This window comes from Nilaparvata lugens, chromosome 9 (genome assembly GCF_014356525.2).
Source record: "Nilaparvata lugens isolate BPH chromosome 9, ASM1435652v1, whole genome shotgun sequence".
Taxonomy (NCBI): domain Eukaryota; kingdom Metazoa; phylum Arthropoda; class Insecta; order Hemiptera; family Delphacidae; genus Nilaparvata; species Nilaparvata lugens.
Genome location: NC_052512.1, coordinates 39,155,790 through 39,179,822, shown reverse-complemented (window position 1 = coordinate 39,179,822; position 24,033 = coordinate 39,155,790). Strand labels below are relative to the sequence as shown.

Genomic DNA, 24,033 nt, shown 5'->3' with positions numbered 1-24,033 from the left:
TTTACATAAGAACAGAAAAAAATAGATTACATTATGTAATAAGATTACATAAGATTAATATAAGTGAATAAAACTATTAATCAAAATACAATAACATATAATAAAAGAGATTTTGAACTTTATTTATTTATACAATTGGAAACAATATTTCAAATTCCACTAGATAAATCTATAGGAAAACCTATTGGAAATGAAGAGATGAAGATCTAATCAAGTTGCCATCCACTCACACATGCACACAAAAAACCCTAAAAACAAAGATTTTACAAAGTATAATAATTATCATAAAACAATATATTAAGATTAAATATTTTTGTATCTGTAGTTGCATAAAAGGTGGAAATGAGTTAAATTCATGTAGATTGATACAATGCAAATAGACAATAAAAATAAAGCTGAACCCGACCCAAGCCTAATCTGCGCCACCAGATCCCAGCCAATTCAATACTGCCGCGCCAAACAGAGCTCGATCGCCAATACTCTTCACAGTTGGAGGCAACAGATTCCAGATCCGACAAGCTAATAGATGGAATGATTTATTATACATAGATGTTCTATGATTTGGAATAACCAATAGTTGGGAGCCCTGCCTGGTACCTCTCACACTACGATCTCCAATAAAAACAAATTTATGAGCTAAATAACCTGGGGTTTTTACATGCAAAAGGTCATGAAGCAGCTTCAGAATGTGATACTCCCTCATATGCTTGAGTTTTGGCACATGTAGTTGCTGGAAAAATGGGGTGATATGATCATCTCTTCTTAGATTGAAGATGAACCGGATGCAATAGTTCTGAGCCCTCTGCAGTCGTTCAGACAAGGCCACAGTCATGTCATTGATCACAATGTCACCGTAAGAGAAGTATGGGAAAATTAATGACTTAACCAGCATCACTTTCACGTGAAGTGGAATGAAGTCACCAATTTTCTTAAGCGAGTGGATACCTGCAAATACCTTATTACAGGTGGTGTTGATTTGTGTCGTCCAGTCGAGTGTTTTGTCTATTGTCAGTCCCAGATTTGTAACAAAGTCACTGTAATTCAAATTATTGTCGTTTATTTTGATGTATGGTCCATTATCAAAGTTGAAACCTCGGCGAGTCATGAGTTTAGTGTAGCCAATAATTATTGCCTTCGATTTCGCTTCATTAATTCTAAGTCCATGTTTCAAAGTCCAGTCCGTAAGAGTCTCAAGTTCACTATTCATATTGTCAACTGTAGCAGTAAAGTCGTTCAAGTCAAAGTGGATTTACAATTGCAGGTCATCGGCATATAGGTGCTGTTTGGAGAATCTGAAGATATTGGTTAGATCATTTATATATATACTGATAAAAGAGGCCCAAGTACAGACCCCTGGGGAACACCCCTCCCTAAAATGTGATAGCCAGATGAGAACCCATTGTACTTAACAGATTGGCACCTGTTACTCAGGTAGGAACCGAAACAGGGTGAGTGAGAAAGTGAGAGAGATTGATTGATTGATTGATTGATTGAGTACTTTATTTATGTAGATTACAATATAAACTGGCTTATACACTTATATACAATAGCTTACAATACAGCAAAATTATAGATGAATTTACATAATATAGACTAAGAAAATAATTATTGAACTGTATAGGATATGAAAAAGCAATTTGTAATATAATAACTATAGACAATTATATTGTTATGCATCTACATAAATTGGCGGAGCTTTGGACATATCAATGTCCATTCTTCGGAAACAATATTAAAAATATCCTTCCTATTAGCTCTCTACAAATCAGAGAGAGAGAGAGAGAGAGTGAGAGAGAGAGAGTGAGTGTGTGTGTGTGTGTGAGTGAGAGACAGAGAGAGAGAGTGAGTGAGAGAGAGTAAGGAATAAGAGAGAGATTGAAGGGGTGATATGATCATGGCGTTGGAGAGAGTAGACGAAACGTAGACAATAATTTTGGCAACGCTGTAGTTTATCATTCAGAGTGACTTGCATATCGTTAAGAACAGAATTACAATACATTAAATGTGGGAAGATGAGAGATTGAACCAATAATAATTTAATGTTTCTAGGGAGGATATCGTGCATTTTCTTCAATGCATGCATGGCTGAGAATACCTTTTTACAAGTTTTGTTCACTTGTTCTGACCAGTCAAGAGTATTATTCATAATAATGCCTAAATTTTTAACTGAGCTACAGTAAGGAATGTCATTACCGTCTACACTAATTTTGTGAATCGATTCAAGGTCAATATTGTTTATAAGACGAGAATATCCAATTATAATGGGTTGTGTTTTGATGGGATTAAGCTTAAGGCCATTTTTCTTTGTCCATTCCACTATCGAATTGATATCCTGATTCATTATTCCAACTGTTTCATTAATTTTTGTTATGGGACAGCTTAAATAGATTTGAAGGTCGTCTGCATAAGTATGGAAACTGGAGAATTTGATAATGGAAGAAAGGTCATTAGCATACAAAGTGAAGAGGAGAGGGCCTAAAATTGAACCTTGTGGTACTCCATGCATAACGTTTTTCCAAGTTGACTTTTTGTCACCGACAGATACACATTGTTTCCTACCTAATAGATAGGATTTAAACCAAACTAACGAGTTGCGACTGAAACCAAGAATAGCCAACTTATTCAGAAGGACTGTATGATCAACAGTATCGAATGCTTTAGAAAAATCAAATAGGGTGAGGATGGTGCATTTTCTTTGGTCCATAGCTAACCTTATATCATCAGTGACACGAAGCAGAGCTGTCTCAGTTGAATGGAATTTTCTAAAGCCTGATTGAAAGTTATGAAGCTTACTATTGTTGTCTAGAAATTTTACAACTTGAGCATGAATGAGTCTTCCTAGCACTTTGGACAATGCAGGTAAAATACTGATTGGTCTAAAATCTTCAACTTTATTGGGTGATGGAACTTTATTTAGAGGGCGAACCAGAGCAAACTTCCAGTTTTCAGGGAAAATGCCTTCTTCAAGTGACTTGTTGAAAATGTATGTAATGGTTGGTAAAACAGCAAATAACATATTCTTGATAAATTTAATAGGAATTTTGTCTACACCCGTAGAATTACTATGAATACGTTGAATTGCTCTGAAAGTGTCTTCTTCTGAGATTGGATGGAAATGAAATTGATCAGTGATTGGTAAATCTAAGTTTGTAACCTGCTCTTCAAGATCATCTATATGATTAGCAATGACAACTTCGTCGCGTTGGTTAGAGTGTGAAACGAAATGGTCATTTATATTATTCAATGGTAAGTCAATTTGTGGATTCGATTTCTGTTTGCCAAGCCCGAATTCTTTTATTCCCTGCCAAAGTGATTAGAGTCTTGTCTATTGTTTGTCATAAACGAATTCAAGTACCTCATCTTTGAGTTCCGTAATTCCTGTTTAACCCTATTCTAAGGCTCCTATACTCTATCAAACTGTCCAAGTCAAATGTCTTTTTAAATTTTCTATGTGCTTTGTCTCTACGTCCCATCATCTTAAGTATGTCTTCAGTCATCCACGGTACTCGTCGTTTTCTATTAATCCTCCTTGTCACATAAGGTGCATGTTTGTCATACAAAGTCAAAGTCCAATTCTCGAAAGTCTTGACCATGTCATCAACTGAGGGTAATGCTTCAATTTGATGCCATGGAGTCTGAGCCACATCAGTCAGGAAGGCAGCTTCATCAAAGTTTTTGAAGTCTCTATAAGTGATAATTTTCTGTTCTGGCTTGGGTATCTTATGGGAAAGTACACAGTAGATCAAATCATGTCTAGAAATAGCTGGGACTGAGATTTGGCCTGCTTGAACAACCTCATTGGGATCACTAACAATGAGAAGGTCAATGAGTGTGTCTGATTCATTAGTATGATGAGTTGGATCGAGGGGTAAAATAGTCATGTTTAAGCATTGGAAAATTGTAGTCAGTTGAAAGTAGTCAAAGTTACGATTCGTCATGTTCAAGTCGGTGTTCATATCCCCCATAACTAGTATACGGTTATAACAAGGCATAAAAGAAAGCAAGGCATTTTCGAAATCTGTGAAATGACCTATTTTTGGTGGGCGATAACAGATACCAACGAGTAATTTATCATTACTAGATAAGTATAATTCAAGTAGCATAAACTCTGGTCTGGAACAATACTCTTGTTTAGATGTGATTAAAACTTTTGTTTTGATACCATCTCCTTGATTTTATCTCCTTGATAAAAGATTAAAAAATAAATTTGATGTCCAATGTTTTTTCAAGCCAAGTGCATCAATTAATGCAGTTGTAGAGTCAGCTAGGGAACAAACTAAAGACTTTGATGAAAATGACTATCTAATTGTACTGGGTGGCTCAAATAATATAAATGAACCTAACTTGAATCATCTTCCTCAAGTAACAGAAAAAATCAAGGAAATTGTGCCACTCAGCAAAAAAACAAACTTAATAATAAGTACTATTCCTAATAGGTTTGATAGGCCAGAATTAAATGAAGCAATCAATTCGACAAACAAATCAATCCATAATACAATCAACAGCCTAAAAAATAAGAATTCTAAACAACTGGGGATTTGTTTTCTAAATGAAAGGCTGAAAAGACATAACTTCACTAATCATGGGTTGCATCTAAATCGATCTGGCAAAGTAATCTTTTGTAATAGATTGGCAGAGCTGATTGAAAGCCGTTTGCAATCCTCTGGTTTAAAAACAGTCAAAAAAACAAATAACGATTTTTTAGTAAATTGGCTCAAAACAGGGAAAGGGAAATAGCTACAAATGCTAGAGATAGAGTAGCACAAGATGGTAAGGTTTTTAGTATTTATCATCAAAATATTCAGTATCTTCGCAACAAAATTGACAGATTAGAAGTATTTCTTAAACAGGAGGATCCTGACATTGTTATTTTCACAGAGCATGGCTTAAAAATAAAGGAAATAAATCAAGTTAGGATTCCAGGCTATTCACTGAGATCAGAATTTTGTAGAATAGCTCATAGAAGTGGTGGTGTATGTATATTCACTAACAATGCTAAACATACCCAAACTTATGAACTGGATTTTTTTAGAGATTTTCTGTTGAGATGGATTTAGAGGTGACGGGACTAAGGTAAAAAATTGATGATCGATTTGAGGTAGTAGTGTTAGGTATCTATAGGTCACCAAATGGAGACTGGCAAAAATTTTGTGAGCTGCTCCATACACTTTTGGAAATTACAACCGCTCGTTTCACAAATGTTATAGTAGTAGGAGATTTCAATACCGATTTTGCCAGGCAGGATAAAATGACAGAGGATATTAGAGATATTATTAATATGAATAATTTAGAAATTAAGGTCCACGAATATACAAGAGTAACTCGAACTTCACAGACAATTATTGATAATATCCTCACAAATATAGAAGGTTGTAATGTCAGGTTAGGTAGCTCAGATCTATCAGATCATAACTATCAAATTTTAGATGTTAAGTTGCAGGGCCAGAATCCAAGCAGAAAAAAAACTTTTGTGAAACAAATTCAGCAATATGAGCTAGGAAATATAAATTGTTTGAAGCAGGAACTGCTTCAAGAGAATTGGAGTAGTGTTTATAACAGTTGTAACCTAAATTACAAATATAAGCAATTCATTGATACTCTAAGATTTCACATTAGTGTATGCTGTCCGATAAAAAAAGTCAAAGTAAAAAGTAAATTAAACAAAGTAGATGAATGGATAACTGAAGATATCCTTACTCAAAGAAATATTGTTAGGGAAGCTTATGAGGAATTTAAATTAGTGAGGGATGTTCCGAGTGAGGTCAAATACAAATGTCTAAAGAAAAACTATGCAAAAGAAGTGAGGAAAGCTAAGTGTAAGAAAACAGCTGAAATATTAACAACTAGTACCAATTTTAACTCTGCTGTTTGGGAGGTAATTAATAGAAATAGGAGAGCAGCTCAAAAGGATACAGTTACTAATGTCCCTAGGATAATCGATGAACATGGAAATTATATGGATGATAGCATAGACATTTGTAACTTTTTCAATAAATATTATCAACAGGTTGCATATAATCTCCAAAAGTCACTGAACACTAATACTTATAATACAACTACATTAAATGCTGAGCCAATTGAAAAGGTATTTAAATTTCATCCATTATCAAGAGATGAGTTGTCAAGAATAATAAAAAATTTGAATAACAAAAAAACAGTAGGATTGGATGGGGTCTCAAGCAAAATTTTAAAAGAATGTGAAAATGAATTACTGGACCCTTTATTGCATCTCCTTAATACTTCACTAGAGCAGGGTATTTTCCCTGATGATCTGAAACAAGGAAAAATTTTGCCAATTTTCAAGAGTGGTGATTCTGAAAGAGTTGAAAATTATAGACCCATTAGTATTCTAAATGTAATAAGTAAAATGTTTGAAAGAGTAGTTTTAAATAGGTTATTGATGCACCTGGATGAAATTAATTTCATATGTGATGAACAGCATGGGTTCCAGAAAGGGAAATCTACTAAGACTGCAATAGTATCCCTTGTTGAAAGACTAATAGATATAATAGATTCAGGTGAGAAGGCAGCCGCAATATTTCTTGATTTATCCAAAGCTTTTGATTGTGTGAACCATAGAATATTATTGGAAATACTAAAAACTGTAGGTGTGAATGGTATAGAACTAAAATGGTTTGAATCATATCTCATAGGTAGAAACCAGTGTGTTGAGCTTACCAAGGTGGATGGGAATGAAATAGTAAAAATTAAATCTCAAAAACTGGAGGTCCAGGCTGGAGTACCTCAAGGCTCAATTCTGGGTCCCTTACTGTTTCTGTTGTATGTGAACCAATTGCCAAAAGAGTTAAAAGATCACAGAGCTCTGTTGTTTGCTGATGACACATCGCTTATCTTTAACAATTATTTATTAGATAGTCTAGAAATAAATGCTTTTACTGGAGTACAGTCAATTGTCCAATTCTTGAAGCAAAGGCAATTAACAATAAATAGTAAGAAATGTCAATTCCTACAATTCAAAAGTAAATATAATTCAGTAGAGGATAGAGAAATAAATGTGTTTGTAGAGGAAAATGAATTAGACCAAGAAGAGAAAGTAGCATTCTTGGGAATTTTATTGGATAGGAAATTAACATGGCATCCTTACATTGAGAGGATATGTAATAAGATATCATCTGGGGTATTTGTCCTGCGGCAGCTTGCTAGGCTGAATGATAAAAAACTACTGTTAACTGCTTACCATGGACTTATACTATCTCATATTAGGTATGCATCTCAACAAAATATGGACAGAGTGTTTAAGATTCAAAAGAAGGCACTCAGATGTATAGAGAAAGTGAATAGGTTAGACTCTTGTAGGCCTTTATTTAAAAAGCTTGGTCTATTAACTGTGCCATCTTTGTATGTATATGAAGTTGTAATGCATGTGAAAAAGAGTGGTGTGATCCAGAATTCAGATGTTCATGAGTATAATACGCGAAACAGAGCAGATTATCATATAATGGGTCACAATAGTAGGTTATTTGAACAAAAACCAGATTATATTGGTAGGAAATTTTATAACAAGCTACCTCAAATCTTGAAAAGTAATGATGATTTGAAGATTTTCAAAAAACAAATGAAAAAATATTTAGTTGATAAAGCTTTTTATAGTGTACAAGAATTCCTTTCAAACCTAAACTAGGTTGAACTACTTAGTGTTAGAATTATTATGTGGTAATAACATGACTTGTCTTATACTCCATGACTGGAGTCTTTAGGACGTAATCTAAAAAAAAAAAAAAAAAAAAAATCTTTCACATAAATTGCTACACCCCCACAAGCTTTATTTAATCTATCATTCCGGAAAAGATTATATCCAGGCAATGCAACAAAATTTGATGTAATACTAGGCTTCAAAAATGATTCGGAAATTCCGATTATATTGAAGTCCTGAAATCCTGAGAAAGAGAGAGAAACAGAGAGTGAATGAGAGAGAGAGAGTGGGTGTGGGAGAGAGAGTGAGAGCGATCACTGTAGGTGAAAGAACGCTTTTAAAATTGCTCAGCTAACAAGCGATGTACTAATTAACGAACCTCGACGAATATAAGTTTAATAGCTTTGAAACGTTCATTGAATTTTGCACAACATGCATTCAACACAGCCAATTTTTCACTCATATGTTGTGCATTTTATGAATTGATAACAATTTTCAATTATTAATTTCAACCTCAATTAATTTTAGTTGCAATCAAACTGATCTATACCCTTAGGAAATCCTACCGGGAGAAACCCATGTGACAATGAATGAATAAAAAAATGTATGCAGCCCGACAGCATTTTGTAATTGAATGATACCGTGAATAAAATAATAAATGCGGTTGAAATTTGAGAAAACACAGTGGTTCATAATAAATAATTCTATTCATTAATAATAATAACATTTTACTGTCAGAAAGCCATATTATATAGCATGGACAAAGTCATATAACTAAATACCAGTTTTATAATTGACCGAGCGAAGTAAGGTCTAAGATTCAAGTCGACGGTTTGGCATTTCTCTTAATGTTTAAATGTCTATATGTTTATATGTTTATATGGTTATATGTTTATATGTTTATATGTTTATATGTTTATATGTTTATATGTTTATATGTTTATATGTTATATGTTTATATGTTTATATGTTTATATGTTTATATGTTTATATGTTTATTGTTTATATGTTTTATGTTTATATGTTTATAGTTTATATGTTTATATGGTTATATGTTTATATGTTTTATGTTTATATGTTTATATGTTGTGGAGCGTGATTTGAAGGCTTCACACATGTAGAGTGAATCTTGTACTGAGTCAATGGTGTAGCGGCCATAAATTTTGTAATTGCGTGTGTGGACGCTGAGTGTACACCAGACTGATTGATTCACTACAAGATTCAATACAATTGTCGGAATCGCGGGAGGCCTAAACGCTCGCTCACCCTTGATTCTTCTAATGACAAATTGTATTGTGATGAAATTTTTATAAGTAGTGTAGCGATCGCTAAACACTGAATACGGATACCTTAAAATTATTACCTGTGAAGAATGAGCATACAAAATCATACAGGTCGAGCAAAAATCCCGATGTAGATAATTTACGGGACTGCGTCTCTAATAAGTTCTGAAGGATTAAAATACGGTATTTGGACCAAATATCGTTCAGAATATACTTCGAGAACAGAGTCTTGTCGGGTTTTAAGCTCTATTGTAGGAATTTATATGATCTATGGCTGCCACTGCTGTACAATTGATGTGTTCGCTCCTAAGTCGAGGTAGGTAACAGATAAAAGCTGATATATGAGCAGGTAAGGACAAAGAATAAATATCTTGATCTGACCCCACTCGCTACATCCACTTAGACCTGTTCCAATATCCAGCTTAATTCAATTATTCTAATGATCGTATTCGATCGGTTCTTGATAATATAGAACGTATCAGACACAATAATTGACAGGCTTAAGAAATAATCGAACTCAGAAAGCGAATTAACAAAACTGAAATATATTACAATAAAATATGTAATCATACAGTGCAGGTTCAGAATTTGATTTACAGGTTGATAATAATTTAGCATTAACAGAATAGTTAAAAAATTTCTTGTGCTTGCATGATACCATGCGTGATTCAACAGAATTTTACAATTGATAAAGTTTAACAGTTTTGAAAAAAAAATAGTGAGAAAAAATGAATTATAAAATATTTTAAAATTGCTCGGGGTCGTGGTTCAGGCAGCGGAGGATAGTTAATCAACTACAAATTCTTATAAATTCAATATGAATAAATTCTAGGCTCTTAATGCTAAAGCGCTTGTCGGCGTGGCCAATAATTTAACGAAGAAAAATTTATGTTTTTCTGCACTGAAATATTTTCGAAGCGTAGATTGGGGCCCCTTATGACTTATAACTCACGTGAAATTCCTTGGTCGTCGTGGTTTTCTTCTTTAGATCAAAAAATCGTTTGATCGGCGGCAATCCAGGCTTCGGTTTCAGCACGTGGGGAATTTTAATTTAAATATCTCCTTCACCGAATTAATTAAGGGATAATTTACTTTAAGCTTTTAAATTTATCGATTGATGAAAACAGAAATTTACGAATAACAAATAAATTGGCCTAAAATATCGGCTCACAAATAGAACATTTAAAATCGAACAAGAAATTTTCACAAATAGGTCTTTGGTAACTATAAAAAGAGATCTGCACGGTGAGGATTTCAAAAGGGAAGTGCTGCTCTTTTCTCTAAGCTTTTAGGCTAGACCTTGCTTCTCAGAATCTCAATGTAATAATTTGCATAAAAATTTGCCATTGGTAGAACGCTTGTGACGTAAACATGACGTCAGTGGCAAGTAGTAGAATACAATTCCTTTAATTACAATAATAATTTAATTTATGTAATCCTTAAAACTGCTTAATCTTCTAGACATAGTTCCTCTCATACAATGTACACGTGCTAGTGTAACTGATAAGGCAGGGTTGGTGTCTGATAATAGATTAACATGTGTTGCTTTCAAACGATCACCGTCTTGGTGCTATTTCTATGCACTGTGATTGGCTTAGACCTGCCAAGAGATTTAATTACCATGTGGTTCAGTTGAATTAAGTCGTTAATGAATTAATACTCTTGTACAATTTTTATTAGGTTTGAGATTGTTATAAATAATTTCTGCCATTTTATCAATAATATAATTTCATGCTATGACCTATTTAGTTACAATAAGACCTGACGTATAATATAATTTCTTAAATAATAAATAATTTCAACAATAATACATACATTTTATTTTTTATTTTGAAATTCTTGATCCTTTATTGATAGTTTTATAATTTTTAGGAATGATATTTTACCTTGCATGAAAACCGGCATGACATTTGACAATGCTTTGAATCAGTCAGCTGCGTTCGAACTGTTTTAAAAACATCTGATCGATAGTAAACAAAGTGTAACCTCAAAATCAGTGAGCGATTCATAAATAATTTGTGCTTTATTCGCAAAATAATTATAATTTTATTGAATAATTTTCCTAGAAAAATATTCAGTACAGAACGGTACTCTTATCTAATATACAGTTATTGATAAGTAAGCTTTATCGCTCGGTCGCTAACTATTCCTTTAGCAAATTCCTTCATTTTAAAAGGTAATCACAATTTTTCTCTCTTTTCATGAGATCTATTTGAAAAATTCATCACACAAAAGCCCCCAGGATATTTTAAATAGGTAATTGGGAGACGAGTCGAAACAATGACTATTTGAAAAATCCGATATTGTGATGAATACACTATTTCATCTCCTTACTTCTACGAAAACTCAACACTTAACACTAAAAACAATATATCGTGCACTTTTGGCTACGAGAAAATAAATAATTGATTGTTCCTTCCATTGGATACAATCGAAATACAATAATTAATGAGGTCTCTTAGGATCCTTCATTAAAAACAACTCCACAACTTCCATTCATGGGTGGCTTATGAGCAGACCCATAACTATAACAAATATACAAGATTTCACATATTACTTCTTAAGATTTGAACAGTATTTGCAACAAATATAGACTTTCATCATTTTTTCATAGTTATTACAGGTTTCGACTCTTTATTCTGGCTTTTACATAAATTGGGTGAGAGTGTGATTTTACTTCGGTGACTTGACAATCGTCTACCGTTTGACTCGAGCAATTTCTTATTTGCGCTTAGTACGTTGCGTACAAACAGGGTTACACTTGAAATGGCTTTCTTGATTTTTATCAATGTTGGTTACAATATTAAGTCCTTAAGATTATATTTATCAATTTGAATTTCAATTCATGATCTTTTGATGCAACAGTAATAAATTTCACATTTGAAGGTAAGAATTTCATTTTCTTTGGAGTTTTTTAGAGATACATTCATATAACACAGAACATGCGCATTTCGTGCAAATTAACATAAATATATATTTTTTTTGTTTGTGTTTTTTACTTATAATTCCACATTAAATAATGGGTTACAATAATTAACTAACGATATTGCTTTGATTCTATTAACATTGACTCTAGGATTTCGTACACATTGGTTGGTGGGACGAAGAAAATTATCGAACAGGCGTCGGTTCTGAATAGATTTTTCTAGTGATTCTGTATTTCAAGGTTAGGTTTACACATTTTTTCAAATAAACTTTGTTTATTTTCTTTCCTCTTATTCACTGCTAATTTCATGTTATTTCTAATTTATAATTATTTTCCGTGGATGCTATGATTCTTGTTTCTATTTTTCAGTTGTGCAGATGATACCAGGCGATTGTTTCTGTGATGACTGTAACATGAGGCAGATGGCTTGATTAGGTTGGTAAATTTTTAAGGTTGTTTCGTAGTTTTAATTTCTTCTGTTATTAAAGTTGATTTCGATTTTCTTCATTTGAAGTGAATTAATAATATTTCCTTATTAGCTGAGATGTGGCGAAGTTTAGGTTATGTTGATTAACTAGGCTGCAGTAGAAAGATGCTAGTCTGCAAAGATATGATTCGGTGGGTAGGCTGTGATTATGACAAGTTTGATGATTTATGTATTCACAACGTAGCTTCCAAATTAATTCAAAAATTATTCCTTAAGCCCCCATCTAAATTTGATTTCAGTATTTGTTTCAAGTTTTCATTCCAATTTGCAACTATCCGTTTTATCAAACTTGGTTTAAAACAAATGTGCCGGTGGTGTAAATCAATTCTTACAAACGTATTTCCTCTTTGTCGGCCGGTAACATGCAGTTTGATCTTTTTAAACCTGACATGCCGGTGGTGTCTGTGGGTTTTTTCAAATAATCCTTTCCTTTGTTGCATGCCGGTGTACAGTCTGTTTGATTTCAACCGGACATGACTGCGGTGATTGTAGGTCCTTCCTGATACCGTCTTCCTTTTTTCTTGCATGCTGGTAGGAAGCTTGATGTACGATTTTAGCCTAACATGACGGCGGTGTTGATGAATTCTATTAGTTGGTTTTCTTCTTTGACGTATTGTAATCCTTCTTGTTCGTTGTTTTGATTTGTAGGTTTTCAGTTTTGGTTGTGATTCTGATTTGTTGTGTGTTTCCATTTCATTTCTATTGTTTATTGGACTATCTTCATGAATGCTGGGTTCATATGTTGCAGGCGCTGTCCTCGGTGGATGGAAGATACGTGCGGTCGGCGGTCCGGGCTGCTCTTCCACTCGGCGGGCAACGTCCTTGGATTCCTGGTGTCCGGCGCGCGGTGGTACGGGATGTCCCTCTATGCCCTGGATGACGTCCTCAGCTTGGCGGGCGATGTCGTCCGGTCCCTCTCGGCGTTCTGCAGGGTGCGGCGCGACTTCAGCCTTGACATTTTCGGTAGGTTGGTCTTCCATACATGTATCACGTCCACTTGCTTGTTTGACTTCCTTTATTTGGTCGTAGTTCTTATTTATATTGTTTAGTGTTTCGTTCAGTTGTTTCCTTTCTTTGATCATATCGTTCAATGCTTCCAGGATGAGACTCATCTGTAACACGGAAGGGGTGGGTGTGTGGTCTTCGGATGGCGGCAATGGTTCTATGACATGAGATGCGGGCGTCCGGACCTCTGGAACGGCAATGCATGGGCGTTTATCCCGCGCGACATCTTCCGTCCTTGAAGTCGCCGATGTGGGTTCCAGGATGCGGTGTGGTACTTCCATAATTTATTGGATGATGTGAAGGTGCAAGTGCGTTGAAACGACCACAAACATGTGAGGTTATGTGAAACGATTATAAGTGAATGATCAGAAATTGAAATAGTGTAAAAAAAAAAATTTGTTGAAGTGAAGGAATACAAAAGTGTGCTTCAATAATATGTTCAGTGATGAAATGAATCAAGTTAGCAATATCGTTAACATAAAAATGATAATAACACACAGGATACAATGGACACTTATGCGGTAACGAAGGTACGTCTCTTATAATTTATTACTTTTATTATTATAAATATTTTACTCTTATAATTTCTTGCCGCAATTATATATATAGGGCTAGTATTCTTCGCAAAATTTTATATAAAAGCAGTGATGCTCTGCTTGAATTCCACAATATATCCGTGATTTAATTTTACTTCCCTCTTTATGCTTTAAAAATTTAAAAAAATATAAATGACTTCAATCCTCTTTTCCATAAATTTTTTATAAATTGTTTTGGTGTAGACCTAATACTCTTAAATAGTATGACCTTTCTTATGGTATTTCTTATACCTATGACTTATAATATGACCAATTTTCGAATAACACAATAATAAAATTCTGAGTTCGATTCTTTCTCTAAAAATTCATCAATCGATAAATTTCTTTTCCGTTCAAAAATTGGGTATGGTACTTCTTGTTATTTTATATAATAGTGAACAGTTAATATTAAATTTGAAGAAATTCACAACCATGAATTTTTCAAAAAATTTTCCCGTTGTCAGCGCTATAGTATACTGAGCAACTAAATAATCCTCGTAGTCGATTATCCACCTCTTCAATGCCTATCACAGTTGGGCGCCAAAATCATGTGGAGCGTGATTTGAAGGCTTCACACATGTAGAGTGAATCTTGTACTGAGTCAATGGTGTAGCGGCCATAAATTTTGTAATTGCGTGTGTGGACGCTGAGTGTACACCAGACTGATTGATTCACTACAAGATTCAATATAATTGTCGGAATCGCGGGAGGCCTAAACGCTCGCTCACCCTTGATTCTTCTAATGACAAATTGTATTGTGATGAAATTTTTATAAGTAGTGTAGCGATCGCTAAACACTGAATACGGATACCTTAAAATTATTACCTGTGAAGAATGAGCATACAAAATCATACAGGTCGAGCAAAAATCCCGATGTAGATAATTTACGGGACTGCGTCTCTAATAAGTTCTGAAGGATTAAAATACGGTATTTGGACCAAATATCGTTCAGAATATACTTCGAGAACAGAGTCTTGTCGGGTTTTAAGCTCTATTGTAGGAATTTATATGATCTATGGCTGCCACTGCTGTACAATTGATGTGTTCGCTCCTAAGTCGAGGTAGGTAACAGATAAAAGCTGATATATGAGCAGGTAAGGACAAAGAATAAATATCTTGATCTGACCCCACTCGCTACATCCACTTAGACCTGTTCCAATATCCAGCTTAATTCAATTATTCTAATGATCGTATTCGATCGGTTCTTGATAATATAGAACGTATCAGACACAATAATTGACAGGCTTAAGAAATAATCGAACTCAGAAAGCGAATTAACAAAACTGAAATATATTACAATAAAATATGTAATCATACAGTGCAGGTTCAGAATTTGATTTACAGGTTGATAATAATTTAGCATTAACAGAATAGTTAAAAAATTTCTTGTGCTTGCATGATACCATGCGTGATTCAACAGAATTTTACAATTGATAAAGTTTAACAGTTTTGAAAAAAAAATAGTGAGAAAAAATGAATTATAAAATATTTTAAAATTGCTCGGGGTCGTGGTTCAGGCAGCGGAGGATAGTTAATCAACTACAAATTCTTATAAATTCAATATGAATAAATTCTAGGCTCTTAAATGCTAAAGCGCTTGTCGGCGTGGCCAATAATTTAACGAAGAAAAATTTATGTTTTTCTGCACTGAAATATTTTCGAAGCGTAGATTGGGGCCCCTTATGACTTATAACTCACGTGAAATTCCTTGGTCGTCGTGGTTTTCTTCTTTAGATCAAAAAATCGTTTGATCGGCGGCAATCCAGGCTTCGGTTTCAGCACGTGGGGAATTTTAATTTAAATATCTCCTTCACCGAATTAATTAATGGATAATTTACTTTAAGCTTTTAAATTTATCGATTGATGAAAACAGAAATTTACGAATAACAAATAAATTGGCCTAAAATATCGGCTCACAAATAGAACATTTAAAATCGAACAAGAAATTTTCACAAATAGGTCTTTGGTAACTATAAAAAGAGATCTGCACGGTGAGGATTTCAAAAGGGAAGTGCTGCTCTTTTCTCTAAGCTTTTAGGCTAGACCTTGCTTCTCAGAATCTCAATGTAATAATTTGCATAAAAATTTGCCATTGGTAGAACGCTTGTGACGTAAACATGACGTCAGTGGCAAGTAGTAGAATACAATTCCTTTAATTACAATAATAATTTAATTTATGTAATTCTTAAAACTGCTTAATCTTCTAGACATAGTTCCTCTCATACAATGTACACGTGCTAGTGTAACTGATAAGGCAGGGTTGGTGTCTGATAATAGATTAACATGTGTTGCTTTCAAACGATCACCGTCTTGGTGCTATTTCTATGCACTGTGATTGGCTTAGACCTGCCAAAGAGATTTAATTACCATGTGGTTCAGTTGAATTAAGTCGTTAATGAATTAATACTCTTGTACAATTTTTATTAGGTTTGAGATTGTTATAAATAATTTCTGCCATTTTATCAATAATATAATTTCATGCTATGACCTATTTAGTTACAATAAGACCTGACGTATAATATAATTTCTTAAATAATAAATAATTTCAACAATAATACATACATTTTATTTTTTATTTTGAAATTCTTGATCCTTTATTGATAGTTTTATTATCTTTCACACTTGTTTACTTGTTTTGCACTGAAAGTATATTCTGTTATCATGACGAGTCTGTTGCTTAAGCCGCCATTTTGTGACATCGTTGAGTGGGTGGAGACTGTCTAGCTGGGCCAATGGCTGGCGTTCATGCCCTTTACCAATAGCAGTACTCGCCTACTAGTATAAATTCTGCTGCTCTTGTATTTAGTTTTATTTTATCAGAGATTGACAATGGTGTAAAAACCGAAACCGGTCTTTCCAAGTATCAATAAATCTGTGGTTTTTTGACAATCTCTTAGTCTTTTTCATTCAATAATTTAACAGTTAGGTCACAACCTAGGATTTGTTAACACACTATGTTCATATGACAATCATAAAATTCGGTCAATTTATTAAAAGGATTTAAAATCAGCCATACATACATCTTCTGTTCAATTATTTTTTGAGACATACAACAAACATTTCAGTGCTAATAATATTCTCCGAGAGTGAATTAATCCTTGAAATGCTTGTTGAATCAAACTGTGAATGTTCCTTGAAATGAACATTTTGGTCTTGATTATATCATAAAGTGCTGTATAAATTCTAAAATCATGTTAACTAGTAGTTCTGTGAACAGTATACCTCACGCAGTATTCTCATCCACAAGTACCTGATTAAAACTATAAACCTTATGGGAATACAGCAATATACTGGCTTCTCCACACATCTGTGTCACTTGTCAGCTGATTTATGATGAATAATTCTATAGTCTGATTTTTACTCTAATATTTGCGTATGAAGGAGGCTCCATTTCCCTTTTATAGTATCCTTGAAATGCAAAGTTTCCAATAACCTTGTATATATGTCGACGCGCAATTAAAAAAGGAACATACCTGTCAAATTTCATGAAAATCTATTACCGCGTTTCGCACGTAAATGCGCAACATATAAACATTTAAACATTAAGAGAGAATCTTAGAACTCACTTCGCTTCGCTCGTTCAACTATAGTAAGGAATGTTTGAACTCGTGACTAGAGCACAACATCAATTTCTTTTTCTAGCCACGACAATTATTTAACAAAAAAATATTTATACATTTTCTTGTTACACTGTTGTTAATAGAATGGTTTCCTGGAAAAACATTACAAGTGCCATTTATCAAATTTTACAACAACTACAAAAAACGTTCCACAATGTTGATTTTTTGGATATTCCAATAGTACTCTACGTAATAAGTCCAATAATGATAATTTACCGCATTCGTATGATAATTGAGAAGCTTAATTCCAAAAGGTACTAAATCCATTTTTTTCTCAAATTCACTTTTTGGTCATTCTAAATACTTTGTTATCGTTTCCATCGATTTCTGCAGTTTGTTTTGTGCCAAAACATACTTTAACACATAGAAATTGATGTTGAAAATTCAGTTTCATGGCATAATGTACTATATCCCTGAACTGATCAGTTACAAAAGGTACTATATCCTTCATAGTTTCAAAAGATACTATATCCAATGCTTCTTGTTTACCAGCTGTATGGAATCATTCCAAAACGTACTATATCACATCTGTTCATGTTTTGATATCAACAGACCATCCTTGAGAAAATAAGAATTCATTATTAAATATTAATCAATAATGCATCATAAATTAATTATAATAAACTTTGTTTCATTCATATCTAACATTGTTAATAATAATAATATTTTTCAAACTCATTTGGTTCAAAGAAGGTTGATATTTGCAGTGAATGTGTTAATCTCAAATTAAGTAGGAAATTGGAAACTGATCCTGAGGAGAAAAAGAAATTGCTTGCAAAGTATATTCTTCATAAAACTCGTAGCAAATGTTTTTTGAAGCATTTGAACCTACGACCCAGGGACAGCATAACAATAGTGTTTGATCTTATGCAAAACCAACCACTACCAAAAACTCAGATAACTGAAGCCTACTATTCCCGGCAGTTATGGTATTATACGTTTGGAATCATTATTCATGACTTGGAGGCATCACTAAAAAAAGAAAATGTTCATTTCTATAGTTGGTTGGAGAGTGAATATGGGAGAGGTAGTAATCAGATAGTCTCCTGTCTATCCCATTTTTTGAATAGGGTTTTACCCATCATTGTTGAAGCACCTCTCAATAGACACATTGAAACTTTGCGTGTGTTTTATGACTCTTGCACGGGCCAAAATAAAAACTATGCTATGCTTTTCATGCTTACAAAATATTGTTCAAAGCAAGGAATCAACTTGGAGTAGATGTTTCCGGTTCGAGGCCATTCCTATTTACCCGCTGATAGAGCATTTGGGTTGGTTGAGAAACAACTGAGGAAGAAACTACAAATCATTGATCCTGAAGACTACAATGAAATACTATCATCAGTGGGAACTCTGCATGTATCAAATACAGTATTAATTCAAAATTGGAATGAAGCTGTCAAACCATTCCTGAAGGTTATTAAAGGTTTCAATATCACTGATGCTAAAGTGATTACATTTGACCATACTACTCCAAGATTGATAACAGTGCAGCAGTTTTACACGGAAGGAACAGGTACTCAACACAATATTTTCAAAAAGAATAGAAATGTTTCAAACATTGTGCTACCATTCACCAAAAAAAGAAGATGTGCGAAACCTTTTACAGAAGGTTGGAATCAACTGGGAAGAGCATCCATTCTACAAAAGTGTGTTTAAGTGAAGAAGCTGTAACTGTAAATGAAGACAATGAAAACAATGATTTCTACAATGAAGACCTATTTTAATAGGCTTATTATTCAGACATGCATTTTCATCAAGATTTAAGACTTTTGCACTTCTCAAAAAGGTACAGCAGCTGTTTTCAAGTACTTATTCAGAAATATATTGAACTTTATTAATTAATCTTAACATTTTAGAACTACTTCAGACCTTTGAATGGCATATTTCATGACTTTCAATAAAACAAGAATACTTTATTTGCTCTCATATCATTCTACAATTCCATAAGATACTATATCCAATCCATTCATTCCCAAAATGTACTATATCCATCAATTGAGGCAAAATGTACTATATCCATGACTCCTGTAATTTTTGAAATATTTTGGGAAAAGTTGTAATAATTGGATCAACATAAATTTATTACCAAAAAAATACATAAAAAATACTGATTGCATTGAAATTTGAAATAAATCAAATGATACGTGAAATAATAAATGAGATGTTTTTCTCTGTTTGTGAAAAATTTTTCCAAAGTGGATATAGTACCTTTTGGAATTAGGCTTCTCAATTCTGCCCTCAACTACGTTTCGGGCAGAATTATCATACGAATGCGGTAAATACGTTACCGTACAAGTTACATACAATATTTTTCGTCATACTTTTCTCAGAAAGAATAATATTGCTAAGAAACAGAAACCATTAGCTGCTGCTGCTCGAGCTACTGCATTCTATAAACGTGGCCTAGCCCGTAGCGCCTAGTTCATAAAAGACAGCCCCTTCGATCAAATAAAATAATAAAGGCCTGAATAAATTATAAGATTTCAAATGAGTTCTTATAACTTGAAAATTCTTAAATGAGTTCTTCAATTATTCGAGATAGTATATTAATCACTCAAATGTTATTGGGACTCAGTAGAGTGCAATTAGAATTCAATTCCATGCATTAAATCAAGTCGGTAAACAGCTGTTTGCAGAATAAATAAACTTATGATTCTCATTACAGGATACTGTACTGAAATGAAACCTTAGACCAGTTATAGAATAGACACGCTGGGAAGTCTAGCCTCTGAAGCCAACATCTACTGCCATATCACCATATCGTGACGTCAGCATCGGATAGAAAACTTCTGTAGAGTTTGTTAACATTGTTTTCTATTTCAGCGGGAGTTCACCATTTTCATATATTTCAATAATAATTTACTTCCATCTGAAATAGACACAATCAGCTATGGAAAACAATGTACACAAACTCTGCAGAAGTGTTTTCTATCCGATGCTGACGTCACGATATGGTGATATGGCAGTAGGTGTTGGCTTCAGAGGCTAGACTTCCCAGCGTGTCTATTCTATAACTGGTCTAAGAATGAAACCATATTTTCTCTTTACAGTCGAGTATGTTTCATAGGTACAAAATAGGAACAGCAAAACTGCTACAAAAAATCACCTTTGTCAAATTCCACAAAATTCCTGATTTGGAATTTGTAAACTAGGTTATGTTTATAAAATGTGTGGAGTAACTTCAGCACAGGCAGGTAATGTTTACAATTTCTCAATTATTATTCTTTAGATTATTATGACAAAAAATCATGTTTTTGGACTCAGGTGACCTTGAAACGTATGGAAAACTTGAAATTAGGGTACTTTAAATTTTTTTGAAAAGCAATACTTTCCTTACCTATGGTAATAGGGCAAGGAAAGTAAAAATAGTTTACGCTATTTGGACGTGAATGTCTTTTGCAGTACTCGAATGAAATACTCACTACGTTCGGTCAACGAGTATTGTTCAGTTCATCTGAGTTTTGAATTAGTAACCTCGCTAACTTTCTCTTAGTAATGATATTAATTCTTATTATTATCGCCCCTTAATTTCTACACGTTTCCTCACTACCCAGTGAATAGGTTGGGAGATGCTAATGAAGCGGTCAAATTCTGTTATCCACGAGAAACGGACCCTTTAAACTTTATCCCCTCCACCTCCCGCAAGAAGAAGAAGAAGAAGAAGAAGAAGAAGAAGAAGAAGAAGAAGAAGAAGAAGAAGAAGAAGATGATAAAGATGAAGAGGAAGAAGAAAGGAGGAGAAGGAGGAGATAAAAGAGAAAAGGAAAGAGAAAGAAAAAGAAGAAGGAGGAAGAAGAAGAAGAAATGGGAAGAAGGAGGAAGAAGAAGAAGAAGGAGGAAGAAGAAGGAGGAAGAAGAAGAAGAAGAAGAAGAAAAAGAAGAAGAAGAAGAAGAAAAAAAAATGGGAAGAAGGAGGAAGAAGAAGAAGGAGGAAGATGAAGAAGGAAGAAGAAGAAGAAGAAGAAGAAGAAGAAGGAGAAGAAAAAGAAGGAGAAGAAGAAGGAGAAGAAGAAGGAGAAGAAGATGATGAAGGAGAAGAAGAAGGAGAAGAAGAAAAATAAAAAGAAGAAGAAAGGGGGAGGAGAAGAAGAAGAAGAAGGAGAAGAAGAAGAAGGTGAAGAGAGAGAAGAAGAAGAAGAGGAAGAAGAAGAAGAAAAAGATAAAAAATAAAAGGAAGAAGAGGAGGTTTGATTGATTGATTGATTAAGTACTTTATTTATGTAGATTACAATATATACTGTCTTATACACTTATATACAATAGCTTACAATACAGCAAAATTATAGATGAATTTACATGATATAGACTAAGAAAATAATTATTGAACTGTAAATGATATGAAAACGCAATTTGTAATATAATAACTATAGATAATAATTATATTGTTATGCATCTACATAAATTGGCGGAGCTTTGGACATATCAATGTCCATTCTTCGGAAAGAATATTAAAAATATCCTCCCCACTAACTCTCTACCAGAGAGGTGGGAGAAGAAGAAGAAGAAGAAGAAGAAGAAGAAGAAAAATTATTATTATAATTATTATTATTGCCTTCAACCCTCTCCACCCCCCGCATGCACCTCTATACTATAGTAAGATTTTCTGCATCCTTTTGTGAATAATATTATCAGAGCTTTACCTACCCAACAAAAGCTGAATGTTCAAAGTGAAATTTTACAGTAGGAAGTCGCTTTTAACCAGGGAATGCTCGGCGGGCGGCTATTGTTGGAATTCCCTTGTTGTAGAGACAACAGGATGTGGAATGGAAATCTCGAAATGCTGCACATTCCTGGCTATGTCGTGTGGTGGGAAAATGGCAACAATGCCGACGAATAAGTGAGTTCTCACGCTGCTGCTAACCGGTCACTCACTTTGTCTGGTTCCCGGTCAAGTGTGAGGGTCAAAACACACGAGGCGTTTTGACCGAGTGAAGTGAGGTTTAAGATTCAAGTCGACTATTAATTGCATGCCTCATTGAATGCAATTTCTATGCACTATTAAATGAACTATTGATTGCATGCAATTAATAACTGAAAAAATCTGGTGTGGTGCACTCACACAACTTTCCTTGCCGTTATGAAAATTGATCACCTGACGCTAAGCGGATAGCGAAGTGAGATCTAAGATTCAAGTCGACGGTTTGGCATTTCTCTTAATGTTTAAATGTTTGAATGTTCGAATGTTCGAATGTTCGAATGTTTGAATGTTCAAATGTTTAAATGTTCAAATGTTCGAATGTTTGAATGTTCAAATGTTTAAATGTTTATATGTTGCGCATTTACAGCGAACCGCAGTAATAGATTCTCATGAAATTTGACAGGTATGTTCCTTTTTTAATTGCGCGTCGACGTATATACAAGGTTTTTCTGTAAATTTTGCATCTCAAGGATAATATAAAAGGAAAAAGGAGCCTCCTTCATACGCCAATATAAGAGTAAAATCAGACTAGAATTATTCATCATAAATCAGCTGTTGAGTGGATTATAAATTGCATGCCATGATGCATGCAATTCAATATCTCAATGTAAGTTGGTGAAAAATCAGCTGCTGTGTGGACTTTTAATATTGCATGCCTCCTTGAATGCAATTTCTATGCACTATTAAATGAACTATTGATTGCATGCAATAATGCATACAATTAATAGCTAAAATAGCATAGTATTGTCTCTCGACCTCTCTCTGCTTTGAACTCGGGCTGACCTGTTGCCAGTATGTCTTGAAGGAGATTAGCTTTTGATGTTAGCATTTTTGATACACCAACCCCAAAAGCCATTAGCCGTTTTCACACCGATATCTCGCCGACACGACATACAGACAGGATTTACTCTGATGGACAGTATAAGAGGAGGCTGTGGTTTATAACTGCGTGAGGTCTACTGTTCACAGAACTACTAGTGTAAGGAGTGTCGGAACAGGAAGCTCTACGATTGGCGTATTGAGATTTGAGAACTAGCCAAACGGAGAGTTTTCTAACGTGACGTATCTGCTGACTTACCTGAAAAAAAACCTTGTGTGTTTTGGCCCTTCATAGGTGGGATATCGTTTTCCAAGTATGAACAATGATTAATGACTTTTAGTCATTAATCATAATTATATATAACATCAAAATGTAGTTAATACTTACAATATAGATTTTATATCATTAACAACGTGTAAACGCCAATTTCAGTACCAAAGAAGTAAGTTTATATATAAAATCCCGGAAGACTTTATCACTACAAAAATAACAAAAACTAAATTCAATTCCATAAAGGAATGGGTGGAAGTAAATTATCACTTTAAAATTCTCAATTCATAGAGGAATATTATCCAATTTTCCTTAGATAATTGACCGAACGAAGTGAGGTCTAAGATTCAAGTCGACGGTTTGGCATTTCTCTTAATGTTTAAATGTTTATATGTTGCGCATTTACGGCGAAACGCGGTAATAGATTTTCATGAAATTTGACAGGTATGTTCCTTTTCAAATTTGCGCTTCG

General features: G+C 33.9%; 1 protein-coding gene across 1 annotated transcript; it reads right to left on the bottom strand.

The window, feature by feature from the left end:
• Window positions 1-412: 412 nt before the first annotated feature.
• LOC120352968 lies at window positions 413-1,207 on the bottom strand. Its single transcript, XM_039435329.1, has one exon. The coding sequence runs from the start codon at window positions 1,205-1,207 to the stop codon at window positions 413-415; it is 795 nt and encodes a 264-aa protein (XP_039291263.1).
• Window positions 1,208-24,033: the final 22,826 nt, after the last annotated feature.